The sequence below is a fragment of the Anguilla rostrata genome, chromosome 19 (genome assembly GCF_018555375.3).
Source record: "Anguilla rostrata isolate EN2019 chromosome 19, ASM1855537v3, whole genome shotgun sequence".
Lineage (NCBI taxonomy): Eukaryota > Metazoa > Chordata > Actinopteri > Anguilliformes > Anguillidae > Anguilla > Anguilla rostrata.
In genome coordinates this window covers 1,440,974-1,457,844 of record NC_057951.1, presented here as the reverse complement: position 1 = coordinate 1,457,844, position 16,871 = coordinate 1,440,974, and the positions used below count along the sequence as shown (strand labels likewise).

Sequence of the window (16,871 nt, the reverse complement as noted above, 5' to 3'; positions counted from 1 at the left end):
GAGTGGGATGAAACATTATCTGTTAAAAGAGTTGAGAGTTGAATTAACACTGGACATTTTATTGTGTGGTTTTGTAGAGACACTACTTGTGATAAATCAAGAGTTCCCATAGAATAAATCAGTTTCAGAGTGCAATACATTTGGAGAATTCTGACTATAAACTGCATGCTTCAAACACTCTGTTTGGAGTCTTACTCTCCCATTGTGTTTGGGACCTAAAAAAGAATTTGGGTTTTTCTGTGAGCCCAGGAGGACCAGGTAGCACTCCACAAAATTAAAAAACCTGATTACATATTCAATCTTATCAATTAAAGGCTACTAATTCAATTTTGTCATGTGATCATATTTAAAGGAAATGCAGTGTACAACAAAAGACAATCACACAAGCAAATATTAAAATAGAAAAGAATATAAATAATACCTGATTTGACAACAGTTTCTCTGAACTCCTCTCTACAATATGGTTGGACACCTGTGAGCAGTGGATCCTGTGAACAAATCATGAGACAAAGTTTAGAGTTAAACTCATCCTCTTACTGCAGCTCTAATTCACAGCACAAGTAGACAGAGCTTCCAGTTAAACTCATCCTCATACTGCAGCTCTAACTCACAGCACATGGAGATAGAACTTCCACTTAAACTCATCTTCTAACTTCAGCTCAAACTCACACCACATGGAGACAGCTTCCAGTTAAATTCATCCTCTTACTGCAGCTCTAATGCACAGCACATGGAGACAGAGCTTCCAGTTAAACTCATCCTCTTACTGCAGCTATAACTCACAGCACATGGAGACAGAGCTTCCAGTTAAACTCATCCTCTTACTGAAGCTCTAATTCACAGCACAAGTAGACAGAGCTTCCAGTTAAACTCATCCTCTTACTGCAGCTCTAACTCACAGCACATCTGAGTCTGATATAAGGCCCTGTCCGCACGTATACGGATTAATCTGAAAAAGTAGTAATTTCCCCCTCCGTTTAAAAAAAAAAATCCCATCCACTCGACCGGTGTTTTAAAAAATATCTCCCTCCACACGAGAACGCTAAAACGATTGCCGCATGCGCAATACACAAATTGCCATGGTAACAGATGCGCGAGTTGACGTCATGATGTCAGCGTTTTCATAAAGCTCCGTTTTTCTTGTCCACACGAAGACAGAGACACCGGAGTTTTGAAAAATCTCCGCCTTGGAAGGCGATTTCAAAAAGCTTAGTTCTCAGTGACTTAAAACGCCATTTTCGTGTGGACGGGAGGCCAAAACAAAGGGAAGAAACTACCTTTTTAAAAAATCTGTATACGTGTGGAAAAGGCCTAAAACACATCATGACACTTTAAAATGATTTAATACACCCGTGTGGACCTGAACGTGCTATCCTGCACCCCACTGCACCTGAAAGTTGGCAATTAAATTGAAGTTTAATTGAACAATAGTGTCAATGTGAACTTGTATCATTACCTTTGATCACCTGTGAACTCTCCTCTGAAGTTGATTGGATAAGGCATTGAATGATCACTCTTCATAGACAGACAGCTGAGTACAGGTGACCTTGCCCCATCTACTCGGACCCTGTGAACAAAACATGGAGACAGAGCTTCCAGTTAAACTCATCCTCTTACTACAGCTATAACTCACAGCACATGGAGACAGAGCTTCCAGTTAAACTCATCGTCTTACTGCAGCTCTAACTCACAGAACATGGAGAAAGAGCTTCCAGTTAAACTCATCGTCTTACTGCAGCTATAACTCACAGCACATGGAGACAGAGCTTCCAGTTAAATTCATCCTCTTACTGCAGCTATAACTCACAGCACATGGAGACAGAGCTTCCAGTTAAACTCATACTCTAACTGCAGCTCTAACTCACAGCACATCCAAATGTGATATAAGGCCCTGTCCACACCTATACGGATTAATCTGAAAAAGTAGTTATTTACCCCTCCGTTTAAAAAAAAAAAATCCCATCCACACGACCGGTATTCTAAAAAATATCTCCGTCCACACGAGAACGCTAAAACGATTGCCGCATGCGCAATACACCAATTGCCATGGTAACAGATGCGCGAGTTTACGTCATGATGTCAGCGTTTTCATAAAGCTCCGTTTTTCTTGTCCACACGAAGACAGAGACACCAGAGTTTTGAAAAATCTCCACCTTGGAAGGCATTTTCAAAAAGCTTAGTTCTCAGTGACTTAAAACGCCATTTTCGTGTGGATGGGAGGCCAAAACAAAGGGAAAAAAATATGTTTTTAAAAAATCTGTAAACGTGTGGAAAAGGCCTAAAACACATCATGACACTTTAAAATGATTTAATGCACCCGTGTGGACCTGAACGTGCTATCCTGCACCCCACTGCACCCGAAAGTTGGCAATTAAATTGAAGTTTAATTGAACAATAGCGTCAATGTGAACTTGTATCATTACCTTTGATCACCTGTGAACTCTCCTCTGAAGTTGATTGGATAAGGCATTGAATGATCACTCTTCATAGACAGACAGCTGGGTACAGGTGACCTTGCCCCATCTACTCGGACCCTGTGAACAAAACATGGAGACAGAGCTTCCAGTTAAACTCATACTCTAACTGAAGGTCTAATTCACAGCACATGGAGACAGAGCATCCAGTTAAACTCATCCTCTAACTGAAGATCTAATTCACAGCACATGGAGACAGAGCTTCCAGTTAAACTCATCCTTTTACTGCAGCTCTAACTCACAGCACATGGAGACAGAGCTTCCAGTTAAATTCATCGTCTTACTGAAGCTCTAACTCATAGCACATGGAGATAGAACTTCCACTTAAACTCATCCTCTTACTGCAGCTATAACTCACAGCACATGGAGACAGAGCTTCCAGTTAAACTCATCCTCTTACTGCAGCTCTAACTCACAGCACATGGAGACAGAGCTTCCAGTTAAACTCATACTCTTACTGCAGCTCTAACTCACAGCACATCCAAATGTGATATAAGGCCCTGTCCACACCTATACGGATTAATCAGAAAAAGAAGTTATTTAGCCCTTCGTTTAAAAAAAAAAAAATCCCATCCACACGACCGGTGTTCTAAAAAATATCTCCGTCCACACGAGAACGCTAAAACGATTGCCGCATGCGCAATACACCAATTGCCATGGTAACAGATGCGCGAGTTGACGTCATGATGTCAGCGTTTTCATAAAGCTCCGTTTTTCTTGTCCACACGAAGACAGAGAAACCGGAGTTTTGAAAAATCTCCGCCTTGGAAGGCGATTTCAAAAAGCTTAGTTCTCAGTGACTTAAAACGCCATTTTCGTGTGGACGGGAGGCCAAAACAAAGGGAAGAAAATACCTTTTTAAAAAATCCGTATACGTGTGGAAAAGGCCTAAAACACATCATGACACTTTAAAATGATTTAATACACCCGTGTGGACCTGAACGTGCTATCCTGCACCCCACTGCACCTGAAAGTTGGCAATTAAATTGAAGTTTAATTGAACAATAGTGTCAATGTGAACTTGTATCATTACCTTTGATCACCTGTGAACTCTCCTCTGAAGTTGATTGGATAAGGCATTGAATGATCACTCTTCATAGACAGACAGCTGGGTACAGGTGACCTTGCCCCATCTACTCGGACCCTGTGAACAAAACATGGAGACAGAGCTTCCAGTTAAACTCATCGTCTTACTGCAGCTCTAACTCACAGCACATGGAGACAGAGCTTCCAGTTAAATTCATCCTCTTACTGCAGCTATAACTCACAGCACATGGAGACAGAGCTTCCAGTTAAACTCATCCACTTACTGCAGCTCTAACTCACAGCATATCCAAATGTGATATAAGGCCCTGTCCACACCTATACGGATTAATCTGAAAAAGTAGTTATTTACCCCTCCGTTTAAAAAAAAAAAATCCCATCCACACGACCGGTGTTCTAAAAAATATCTCCGTCCACACGAGAACGCTAAAACGATTGCCGCATGCGCAATACACCAATTGCCATGGTAACAGATGCGCGAGTTTACGTCATGATGTCAGCGTTTTCATAAAGCTCCGTTTTTCTTGTCCACACGAAGACAGAGACACCGGAGTTTTGAAAAATCTCCACCTTGGAAGGCATTTTCAAAAAGCTTAGTTCTCAGTGACTTAAAACGCCATTTTCGTGTGGATGGGAGGCCAAAACAAAGGGAAAAAAATACGTTTTTAAAAAATCTGTAAACGTGTGGAAAAGGCCTAAAACACATCATGACACTTTAAAATGATTTAATACACCCGTGTGGACCTGAACGTGCTATCCTGCACCCCACTGCACCTGAAAGTTGGCAATTAAATTGAAGTTTAATTGAACAATAGTGTCAATGTGAACTTGTATCATTACCTTTGATCACCTGTGAACTCTCCTCTGAAGTTGATTGGATAAGGCATTGAATGATCACTCTTCATAGACAGACAGCTGGGTACAGGTGACCTTGCCCCATCTACTCGGACCCTGTGAACAAAACATGGAGACAGAGCTTCCAGTTAAACTCATCCTCTTACTACAGCTATAACTCACAGCACATGGAGACAGAGCTTCCAGTTAAACTCATCGTCTTACTGCAGCTATAACTCACAGCACATGGAGACAGAGCTTCCAGTTAAATTCATCCTCTTACTGCAGCTATAACTCACAGCACATGGAGACAGAGCTTCCAGTTAAACTCATACTCTAACTGCAGCTCTAACTCACAGCACATCCAAATGTGATATAAGGCCCTGTCCACACCTATACGGATTAATCTGAAAAAGTAGTTATTTACCCCTCCGTTTAAAAAAAAAAATCCCATCCACACGACCGGTATTCTAAAAAATATCTCCGTCCACACGAGAACGCTAAAACGATTGCCGCATGCGCAATACACCAATTGCCATGGTAACAGATGCGCGAGTTTACATCATGATGTCAGCGTTTTCATAAAGCTCCGTTTTTCTTGTCCACACGAAGACAGAGACACCAGAGTTTTGAAAAATCTCCACCTTGGAAGGCATTTTCAAAAAGCTTAGTTCTCAGTGACTTAAAACGCCATTTTCGTGTGGATGGGAGGCCAAAACAAAGGGAAAAAAATACGTTTTTAAAAAATCTGTAAACGTGTGGAAAAGGCCTAAAACACATCATGACACTTTAAAATGATTTAATGCACCCGTGTGGACCTGAACGTGCTATCCTGCACCCCACTGCACCCGAAAGTTGGCAATTAAATTGAAGTTTAATTGAACAATAGCGTCAATGTGAACTTGCATCATTACCTTTGATCACCTGTGAACTCTCCTCTGAAGTTGATTGGATAAGGCATTGAATGATCACTCTTCATAGACAGACAGCTGGGTACAGGTGACCTTGCCCCATCTACTCGGACCCTGTGAACAAAACATGGAGACAGAGCTTCCAGTTAAACTCATACTCTAACTGAAGGTCTAATTCACAGCACATGGAGACAGAGCATCCAGTTAAACTCATCCTCTAACTGAAGATCTAATTCACAGCACATGGAGACAGAGCTTCCAGTTAAACTCATCGTCTTACTGAAGCTCTAACTCATAGCACATGGAGATAGAACTTTCACTTAAACTCATCCTCTTACTGCAGCTATAACTCACAGCACATGGAGACAGAGCTTCCAGTTAAACTCATCCTCTTACTGCAGCTCTAACTCACAGCACATGGAGACAGAGCTTCCAGTTAAACTCATACTCTTACTGCAGCTCTAACTCACAGCACATCCAAATGTGATATAAGGCCCTGTCCACACCTATACGGATTAATCAGAAAAAGAAGTTATTTAGCCCTTCGTTTAAAAAAAAAAAATCCCATCCACACGACCGGTGTTCTAAAAAATATCTCCGTCCACACGAGAACGCTAAAACGATTGCCGCATGCGCAATACACCAATTGCCATGGTAACAGATGCGCGAGTTGACGTCATGATGTCAGCGTTTTCATAAAGCTCCGTTTTTCTTGTCCACACGAAGACAGAGAAACCGGAGTTTTGAAAAATCTCCGCCTTGGAAGGCGATTTCAAAAAGCTTAGTTCTCAGTGACTTAAAACGCCATTTTCGTGTGGACGGGAGGCCAAAACAAAGGGAAGAAACTACCTTTTTAAAAAATCCGTATACGTGTGGAAAAGTCCTAAAACACATCATGACACTTTAAAATGATTTAATACACCCGTGTGGACCTGAACGTGCTATCCTGCACCCCACTGCACCTGAAAGTTGGCAATTAAATTGAAGTTTAATTGAACAATAGTGTCAATGTGAACTTGTATCATTACCTTTGATCACCTGTGAACTCTCCTCTGAAGTTGATTGGATAAGGCATTGAATGATCACTCTTCATAGACAGACAGCTGGGTACAGGTGACCTTGCCCCATCTACTCGGACCCTGTGAACAAAACATGGAGACAGAGCTTCCAGTTAAACTCATCCTCTTACTACAGCTATAACTCACAGCACATGGAGACAGAGCTTCCAGTTAAACTCATCGTCTTACTGCAGCTCTAACTCACAGCACATGGAGACAGAGCTTCCAGTTAAACTCATACTCTAACTGAAGGTCTAATTCACAGCACATGGAGACAGAGCATCCAGTTAAACTCATCCTCTAACTGAAGATCTAATTCACAGCACATGGAGACAGAGCTTCCAGTTAAACTCATCCTTTTACTGCAGCTCTAACTCACAGCACATGGAGACAGCGCTTCCAGTTAAACTCATCGTCTTACTGAAGCTCTAACTCATAGCACATGGAGACAGAGCTTCCAGTTAAACTTATCCTTTTACTGCAGCTCTAACTCACAGCACATGGAGACAGCGCTTCCAGTTAAACTCATCGTCTTACTGAAGCTCTAACTCATAGCACATGGAGACAGAGCTTCCAGTTAAACTTATCCTCTTACTGCAGCTCTAACTCACAGCACATGGAGATAGAACTTCCACTTAAACTCATCATCTTGCTGCAGCTCTAACTCACAGCACATGGAGACAGAGCTTCCAGTTAAACTCATCCTTTTACTGCAGCTCTAACTCACAGCACATGGAGACAGAGCTTCCAGTTAAACTCATCCTCTTACTACAGCTCTAACTCACAGCACATGGAGACAGAGCTTCCAGTTAAACTCATCCTCTAACTGCAGCTCTAACTCACAGTACATGGAGACAGAGCTTCCAGTTAAACTCATCCTCTTACTACAGCTATAACTCATAGCACATGGAGACTGGGCTTCCAGTTAAACTCATCCTCTTACTACAGCTATAACTCATAGCACATGGAGACAGAGCTTTCAGTTAAACTCATCCTCTAACTGCAGCTCTAACTCACAGCACAAAGAGACAGAGCTTCCAGTTAAACTCATCCTCTTACTACAGCTATAACTCATAGCACATGGAGACTGGGCTTCCAGTTAAACTCATCCTCTTACTACAGCTATAACTCATAGCACATGGAGACAGAGCTTCCAGTTAAACTCATCTTCTTACTGCAGCTCTAACTCACAGCACATTAACTCTCTGATTCATGCATTTTTACCTCTTTCTCGCAGGGCCGTGGGTTCCATCCTCAGTCTCGGTCTCCTCTGAGGAACTCATTTTAGAAACAGCGCCCCCTGTCTCAGGACACCTGAACACACCAGGTCAGATTCACAAGTGGGTTCTGACCCAAATTGGCAGACCTGTAAATACACACAAGAATATGATAACGCACAGACATAATAATACACACAGACACACACATACATCAAATCTCATAGAACAGATAAATCTGGAAATTAACTGAGCCATAAACTTGTATAGCAATACAATTCCCTCCAAAATATTCTGTACCCATGATAACAATTACTAAGACTGTTGAATATAAAGATTACCAGTGATGAGGTATATTTTCATTGTCCAACATATGGAGCATATTTAATTGTATAATGGAAACTACCAAAATGACACATTTCTCAGATGATACAATTTTACAAAAATTGTGCGTCACAATTATTGGCACCCCTGTGTTTGGTACTGTGTGCACCCTCCCCTCGCAGGGATAATGGCACTGAGTCTTTTTACATAACGTGTTATAAGACCAGAGAACACATTGGGAGGGATCTTAGACTCTTCCTCCACCCACAATCTTTCCAGATCCTGATGTCTTTGATGATCCATGCTTATGGGCTGTGCTGTTCAATTGAGTCACAGGTTTTCAGGGAGTTTCAGCAGTCTTTAGACTGTTGTAGCCATTGCACAATGATGCTTCTGCATCATTAACCTTTTTATTTGTGGATTGTAACGTGAATTTGGGGTCATTGTCTTGCTGAAAGATCCACTAGTTTCAGTCTGCTGGCAGAGGTAGTCAGGTTTAGGGCTAAATTGTCCTGCTACTTGGGTAGAGTTCACAATGCTGCTTTCCTTAACAAGGGCCCCAGGACCAGTGTGAGAAAAGTAGCCCCATAACATTAACCACCGTATTTTTCTTTTCAGTATATGCATCCTTAAATCCATCCTACATCATATTCCTGGACATGGTTGTGAGAGGGGCTGGAGCCTCTCCCAGCATGCATTGGGCAAGAGGCAGGAAAAAACCCTGAACAGGTCACCAGTCCATCACAGGGCACACACACCATGCACTTACACACTCATACATTCAAGCAATTTAGTGTCTCCAATTAGCTTAACCTGCATGTCTTTGGACTGTGGGAGGAAACCCATGCAGACATGGGATGAGAATATGCAAACTCCACACACACCACCATGCTGCTCTCCAGCAGTTTTAAACTTCTTCATTATTGCTATCACAGTAGTAACTAGCATCTTCAGTTTATTTTTTGATCCATTGGCCTGATTTTCAAAGGCCAGCAACCATTTTCATTTCAGTTGTCAGTTCTTTGTCTTTCTCTGTGGTGAAGATGAAAAATGGGTTTCACAAGCAGGTTCTCTCAGTTTAATCCTCTAGTGAAACAGGAAGCCATGGAAGGCCACAAAAGTTTCTCTTAATATTGATGTAGATTTAGTTTGATTTTATTTTATTTATAAGAATCTTTAGGGGTGCCAATTATTTTAATATATTTTTGGGAAATAATAACCCTACCTGAATCCAACTGTCACACTAGAGGGCGCCAGTTCCCCAATCTTAGTTTGTGTTCTGTACCCATTGTAGCGCTAATTAAGGTGTTGTGTCGCAAACATTTAATAGCCTGACCAGATTCACATTACAGGTATCTGTATTGACTGATTTATGACTAGTCAGAGCTAAGGGGCGACATAGCTCAGGAGGCAAGACCGATTGTCTGGCAGTCGGAGGGTTACCGGTTCAAACCCCGCCCTGGGCATGTCGAAGTGTCCTTGAGCAAGACACCTAATCCCTAACTGCTCTGGCGAATGAGAGGCATCAATTGTAAAGCGCTTTGGATAAAAGCGCTATATAAATGCAGTCCATTTACCATTTAAGATCTCGAATTACATTTTGCTAGTAAGATTGAAGTTACTTTCACCATTCAGTTGTATGAGACCTCCAATTAAGTTTTGACTATCCAAAACGTGAATTCCAGATACTGTATCGCCATTTCAATTATGACTAGTCATAACTCAAATTAGACATATCTCCACATTAGTTCTGACTTAGTCATAATTTCAGTTAGAGCTTTCATTCCTCGTGATTTAAGAGGTCAGGTAACAGGGGACCAGGACCCAAACGCAGAGTGGGAAAAACACCAGGAACTCCAAAAAGGCAAATCCAATCAAAGACTTTACTCTCATACAGGTAACAAGAGGGAACAAAAACAAGGCCACTTTCAAAAAAAAAAAAAAACAGCAGAATTTTCACACAAAAAAAAAAAAAACACACACACAAGGAAATGGAACTCGGGCAGGGCAGAACTCACAGACAGGAACGCAGACAGAAACAGACAGGCAGATACTCTCAGACAGAAACACAAGGAACCAGCACCGAAGTGAGGAAAACAGAGAACTTAAATAGCCACAAAGATAACAAGACACAGGTGAACTCAAAGCACAATCAAACCAGAGCAGGGAGGGATAACAAGGCACAAAGAAAAACAATGACAGAATAATTTAAAACAATAATACAATTAACACAGGGGTAACTAAAGAGGGAGCAAACTGAAGTACAAACTGAAGTACCGCCATCTGGTGGCCCAGAAAAGGAAAAAACAGAAACAGAAAAGGGCAGAATCCTGACAATATCTAGGCTAAATGATCTTTTTGGATAACTGAATCTAAGATATTACTAGCCAAAATATGGCAAGCCATTTTAACATCTAATAACCTGTGCGGTTTCACATTACAGATATTTGTCATTAATTTATGACTAGTCAAAACGCTCATTTAAGATATCTCTAATTGTATTTTGACTAGTTTCGCCACTAAGTTCTATGTAACTCCAATTAAAGATATCTACAATTCAGTTTTGACTATCTAAAACGTGAATTCCAGATATCACCACTTAAATTATGACTCTTAGCAAGTAGGAAGCAGCCATTACCCATAGCACCACTTGTCACAAACACATACATATATGAGTTGTAAGGTCAGCTAACCTTATTTTTTTCCTAGTGGAAAAACTAGAAGACCTTCGCCGGTTAGCTTAGCCGCACTGCTAGTCTGCCCATAGACAGACACCCCCAGTCAGCCTGCGAGAGTAGACAGCAAACTGTCGCGATATCGTCATCCAGTGTCGAATTGGCACATTTTATTCACTCGAACAGGGTAATGTTTATTAAAGTCGTCCTAATATGTCCATGTATGTTTGGATGGACATGACATTTCGCAGAAAGGTAGTTTAATCATCCTAAGTACCGGACACCTACTCCTCCCCCCCGCGTCGATGAACAGGACGGGACAAACGCCGCAAGGGAGCATATGTCCGGGTTTGGGATGGTGTTCAACTATGAGTAAGATGATAACATGTATCATATGTACCATTATCTGTGTTGTCTATTTTACCTGCTATGGACCTCTTTTTAAGATGAGTCTTGAATAAAGTTGAAATAAAATAAAATATAGCCTATAGTAATCTCTGCTAATATAATCACTCCACTGTATATTTTGCCTCAATATTGCAAACCAATTAATATGATTTAGTAAGGGGAATGATTTCCTATGAAACATAAAAGAATAAGTAACAACCTCTTAATTGTTTAATTAAAAACAAAATCCGGGTTTATAGGCTACTGCAGCGTCAAAATGTCAACAACAAGCGACAAGTCCTGTGACCTCTGACTCGCTAGGCTACCTCCTCACGAGGTAGAATTGGTCGCAGGTTAATGCGATTATACCTACAGATTCCCATTCCTCCCCGCAGCCCTTTACCTTCAGCTTCTCTTACCCCAGTTTCACTCCACAATAGACTGTTTAGTCCGTTTTTTTTACATTTAATTTAATTCCTTCTTTCCTGGGGATTCTTTCTTCTCCGTTTTTAAAATGGCCGTTAAGTTTCAGTTTCTCTTTTGGACCGCATTTCCTTACTTACTGGCTCAACTGAATGTTCGATGGGCGGAGTTTTATATATTTATACTATTTCTTAGCTGAATAACTCACTGTATTTAATAAGTCATTCAGAAGAAACAAATATTTAATCCATGTAGATCTTTGCCAAATTTTAGCACATACACATATCAGGCCTATTCAACAACTCGTGAATTATATTGATGTTGGGATTCCTTCCAGCAGGTTCTTGTTATCTTAGCAGATTCCTGGCACACTTAAGTGTTTTTGGGACCAGGACTTTGTTTCACGGTCTTTGTCTAAACTATTTAGCCAATATAATATGCAGTAAAGTCATGTTTGGTGTTGTTGGAGAGCTAATATCATGAGCAGTTAGATGGTCTCATTCTATGCTGAGAATGTTGTCATTCAATGTTCATGTGTCACATGAAAGTGAAACACCCATCACGGAAATTTCGCTATTCAGCTGTTACACCTGAAATTGTGAAGATGGCGATACTATGTTTGAACAATTGTCTGCATCCAGTGCTTTGGGTGCAGTTTGGAATAAAATTATTCTTATTCTTATTATTCACAAATATGATTTTTACATTGTAAAATAAATGGTACTATTGTGCTAAACTTTATGCAACCCACAGCCATACGGTACATTAATTGGGAAAATGTCTGGATAGTTTTGTAAGATTAAACAATGTTTTAATAGGCCACAATATTTGCCATTATTATATGTATTTATTTATTCACTGCCCCACCCCTTTTTTATATGAAAAGTATTGATGTCAAAAAACTTTTAAAGGCCTAGATTTTGCAAGTTTTAATTACAGGCTTATAGACAGTGCTTTGTGTGGGTGAGTATCTTGGCATTTTTGTACGTTGAAAACGTGTTTTTTGTCATAATTCTGTGTTTCTGTCTGTTTTCCCCTGTTGGGCCGCCAGATGGCGGCACTTCTGTTTTGTGTCCTGCTCGTTCCCCTGTTGGTTAATTGTATTATTGCTTTCAATTATTTTATTATTGTCTCGTTATTTAATCATCATCCCCACCTGCCTCTCGTTTTCCCTTCCCTCTGGTTTGATTGTTCTTTGAGTTCACTTGTGTCTTGTTACCCCTGTCTATTTAAGTTCTTTGTCCCCTTGACTCGGGTGCTGGTTCCTTGTGTTTGTTTCCGACTTGTGCTTGTTCCGAACCTGGATGTATCTTCTTGTTTTTCTTTTATGTGTTTGCCTGTGTGTTCCACATGCCTTTACCCTTCCTGCCTCTGTTCTGTTCTGTGTTTTTTTGTTCTTAAGAATTTTTTGAGTTTGTTGTTTTGTCCTTCATGGCCTTATCTGTTCCCTGTTTGTGTTCGCCTTTTTTTGTTGTAGTAAAGTCCTTATTTGTATCTATCCTTTTGAGTTTCGTGTTTTTCACTCTGCACCTGGGTCCTAACCCCCCTGAACCTTGACATTTTTGTTGAGATTTATGTTCTGTGTTTTCTATGAGTAACTGATAATAATACGTAACGTATGTACCATAATGAAATATGGAGAGAGACATGTATACATATGTATACGCGTACAGACAGTTGAGGCCAAAAGCTTACCTAGGCTAAAGATATTAAAACTAAGTCTTTATAACTCTGCACATTTCATGTTGCCAAACTAAACGTTTGGCAAGTCAATTAAGGCATCTGCTTTGTTCACATCAGAGGTAATTTTAAAACAATTAGAGTCCTATTTATTTCAGCTTTAATTCACTATCAGAATTCCAGTGGGTCAAAAGTTTACATACACCTAGTTTAGTATGTCTTTAAACAGGCTGGAAGATCACGGGGGGGTCATCGAGCAGGTCGTCCTGGAGCAGTTCGTGGAGGGGCTGCCGGACGGGACGGCCAACTGGGTTCGGTGCCATCGACCAACCAATTTAGATGGGGCAGTCACGCTGGTGGAGGACCACCTGGCGCTTTACCCTGGCTCCCAGCAGCAAGAGCGGCCGGAACCGGCTCCCCGGAGGAGACCCCCTCTTCGTGCTGGCCCTTCTCCTCTTCCCCGTGCCTCGACCCCTCCCCTCCCTCGTCCTAATTTCTCCTCTGCTTATTTTCCCTCTACAGACCCAGGCTCAGTGGCAGGGGGCTCCGCCTCACTGAGGGCTCCTCAGGCGCTCGGACCGGGGTGTTGGCGGTGCGGGCAGCCGGGTCATCTGCACCGCGACTGTCTGATCATGGAAGTGGGGCAGCTGGTCCGGGTGGTCGGACCGCCCACTTCCGCTCCCGATCCAGAGGGAGCGTACTGCATCCCGGTAAGGGTGCAAGGGAGTGAACACCGGGCGCTGTTGGACTCGGGGGCTATGCAGTCCATGATACAACAAAGCCTGGTTCGATCCGAGGCATTGGTAAAGGCGTCCTGGGTTTCCGTTCGGTGTGTGCATGGGGATGTGCACGAGTATCCTGTAGTACCCGTGGAAATTCGTTACCAGGGAAAAACGCATATTCTGAAGGCTGCGGTCAGCTCCCGGCTCTCGCACCCCCTAATTTTGGGCACTGATTGGGCGGGGTTTCGAAAGATTTCTGGGAACCTGTTTGGGGTGTGACCACGACTGATAGGCACGTGTGACGTCTGTCCGACACGGCCGAGGGGGGGGCAGACCCAGGTGAGTCTCAGGTTGAGACTCCCCGGGTCCCGGTGTTCCACCCCATGGAGGATTTCCCACTCGAGCAGTCTCGGGACGACACCTTACGCTTTGCCTATGATCAAGTGATGCGCATTGACGGTCAGCAGGTGCGCCCCGACGCAGTACTCTCTCACCCTTATTTTTCTATCATTAGGGACAGGTTGTATGGAGTGTGTCATGACGCTCAGACCGGTAAAGAAACGACCCAATTGTTGGTACCAAAAAGCCGCCGGGAAATGGTTTTCCAGGCGGCTCATTACAACCCCATGGCGGGACACTTAGGGTATGATAAGACACTACACCGTATAATGGCTCGGTTTTATTGGCCGGGCATTTGGGCGGACGTACGCCGGTGGTGTGCGTCCTGTCCTGAATGTCAATTAGTGAACGCCCCAGCCACCCCAAAAGCCCCCTACCCTTAATAGAGGTCCCGTTTGATAGAGTCGCTATGGACCTCATCGGAACCTCATTTGAACGGAGCACCCAGGGATACCGTTTCGTATTGGTCTTAGTGGATTATGTGACCCGGTATCCCGAAGCAGTGCCGTTGCGCAATATTTCAGCTAAAAGTGTTGCACAGGCTCTGTTTCAGATTATCTCCCGCGTCGGAATCCTGAAAGAGGTTCTAACTGACCAGGGCACTTCGGTTACGCCTCACTAAACGAGCTGTACGGCTTATTGGGCGTCCGGCCTATCAGAACCAGCGTGTACCATCCCCAAACGGACGGGCTCGTTGAGCGGTTTAATAGGACTTTGAAGTCCATGGTTCGGAAGTTCGTTCACGACGATAGCCGAAATTGGGATATATGGGTAGTCCCTCTATTATTTGCAGTGCGGGAGGTTCCCCAGGCCTCCACGGGATTTTCTCCCTTTGAGTTATTATTCGGTAGAAAGCCTCGGGGAATATTGGACCTAGTTAAAGAAAGCTGGGAGGACGGTCCAAGCCCCAGTAAAAGTGAGGTACAATACGTTATGGACCTGCGAGCAGAACTCCATACACCCCTAATTTCTCTCTTTACCCTGCAGACCGATGCCTCGGACAGAGGGCTGGGGGCCGTTTTGACCCAGCAGGTGGATGGAGTCGATTGCCCGGTGCTGTACATCAGCCGGAAATGATCACAGCGGGAGGCGAGGTACAGCACAATTGAAAAGGAGTGCCTCGGTCACCCATTCGCCCTCTGTTCGGACCACGCTCCCCTCCAGTGGCTCCACCGCATGAAGGATGCCAACGCACGAATCACCCGTTGGTATCTGGCTCTGCAGCCCTTTAATTTCAAGGTGGTTCATAGGCCGGGAGCGCAGATGGTGGTGGCGGACTTCTTTTCTCGCCCCGAAAGGGGGGGGGGAGGGGGGGGGTCGATCATCGGCCGGATGGCTCCCCGGCCTAAGTCGGGCGGTGGGGGTATGTGGTGGGGGGGGCGTGGTTTGTGCGTTGGCTGCAGAGAGAGAGTGGGCGGGGCGGCTCTCAGACTCTGCGCCACAGCTGAGGTTGCTAATCAGCACCGCTCTTTAAATGTTTAATTGTTTAACGATGTGCTGATTACCTTGACAGTGAGCCTGGGTGTTTTAAAAGGCGTTCGCCGAGGCTGGTGACGGAGGAAGTACAGCAGTACGGCGATTGTACTGTAAAAACCCCATGCAACCGGGTGAACGAAAAGCCGTGTGTTCGGCTACAAATAAAAAAGAAGTGATTACTTCGAACTTGTCTCTCTCTCTATACGCGAGCGGTGGCACTCACCTTGCCACAGTACAACGGTTAGTGATAACGTTGTCGTAAATATTGTTTCCCCCCATTATTACCCCATAACGTGGCAGTTTTTTTTTGGAATCCTGTAGAGTAGTAGTCCTTCCTTGACTCAGTGCACACACTGACGCCGCGAACACATAGGGTTCCGTTTCTTAAATTATTTGTACATGTCCGGTCTGTGGTCCCGATTGAATGAGTAATTGATTGAATAAATTTGTAGTTTGTAATGAATTTGCTTGTCTGCGACTCCCTGATCTGACATCGGTTTCAAGGGGGTTTCCCGGCGTCGTAGCTGGTTTCCAGGGGATTCCCCCTGGCTAACGTGGATGACAGACAACAGGAGCAGAGTTAACACCATCCTACAGCCATCCTGCTTGTCTCTTAGGAGTGATGATTCATATCGGCGTGTAAGCACACACACATTACAGCGTTCCTGCGCTGAACATGGACTCAGGCTGGTGTATCTGAATGTACAGAGTAAACGGGCAAATGCTGACTTGTGCATCACATCACATGTACAAAAGCTATGCTCAAATGGTTTTAAGGCCATGTCTGAAGGGTTTATCTATGCTTCCTGTACTTTCGGGGGCACTCGGTGCTGTGTGGTCTTCACTCATAAACCGGTTGGATTTTATTCATATTTTAATAATCTGACTTTTTATCCTAGGAGCAGGCATATCACAAGCTCCCCAGAAACCTGATGCTAAAGGCATTGTTCAGTTCTGTTGTGCAGAGTGACCGCACATGACCATTGTAGCACCCACAATTATAATATGGAGCTTATTTTCATATACACAATTTCTAGATGATCTTATTCAGATTCCTTCTCACATATAGCAAGTCATCTAGCCTGACTTGCAAAGTGAGACATGCTGATCATGGAGGAAAGTCATGAAACTCCACAACAGAGCCCATAACAATGCCTCTACATACACAAGATGTCCTCCAGTGTGGAGGGTATGTATAATGTTCTTAAAATGTTTTCAGAAATCGCATGGCACTTTCTGAAATGGCC

General features: G+C 43.2%; 2 protein-coding genes and 1 long non-coding RNA gene across 3 annotated transcripts in view; 2 read left to right on the top strand and 1 right to left on the bottom strand.

Annotated features, from left to right (window-relative positions):
• LOC135245748 (uncharacterized) overlaps window positions 1-16,871 on the top strand; it is a 516,260-nt gene that overhangs the window by 442,733 nt on the left and 56,656 nt on the right. The window lies entirely within an intron of this gene.
• LOC135245707 (NACHT, LRR and PYD domains-containing protein 12-like) overlaps window positions 1-16,871 on the bottom strand; it is a 343,935-nt gene that overhangs the window by 317,854 nt on the left and 9,210 nt on the right. The window lies entirely within an intron of this gene.
• On the top strand, window positions 12,021-15,283 carry LOC135245736 (putative SCAN domain-containing protein SCAND2P). The gene is made up of 2 exons (XM_064319038.1): window positions 12,021-13,737; window positions 15,136-15,283. The coding sequence occupies exons 1-2, from the start codon at window positions 13,243-13,245 to the stop codon at window positions 15,223-15,225; spliced, it is 585 nt and encodes a 194-aa protein (XP_064175108.1). The 5' UTR covers window positions 12,021-13,242; the 3' UTR covers window positions 15,226-15,283.

Bases quoted from the DNA above. Each gene is read 5' to 3' on its own strand.
- LOC135245736 (XM_064319038.1), top strand. From the start codon at position 13,243: ATGTCTTTAAACAGGCTGGAAGATCACGGGGGGGTCATCGAGCAGGTC. The intron at 13,738-15,135 runs GTAAGGGTGCAA...TTTACCCTGCAG, and splicing joins AGGGAGCGTACTGCATCCCG to ACCGATGCCTCGGACAGAGG.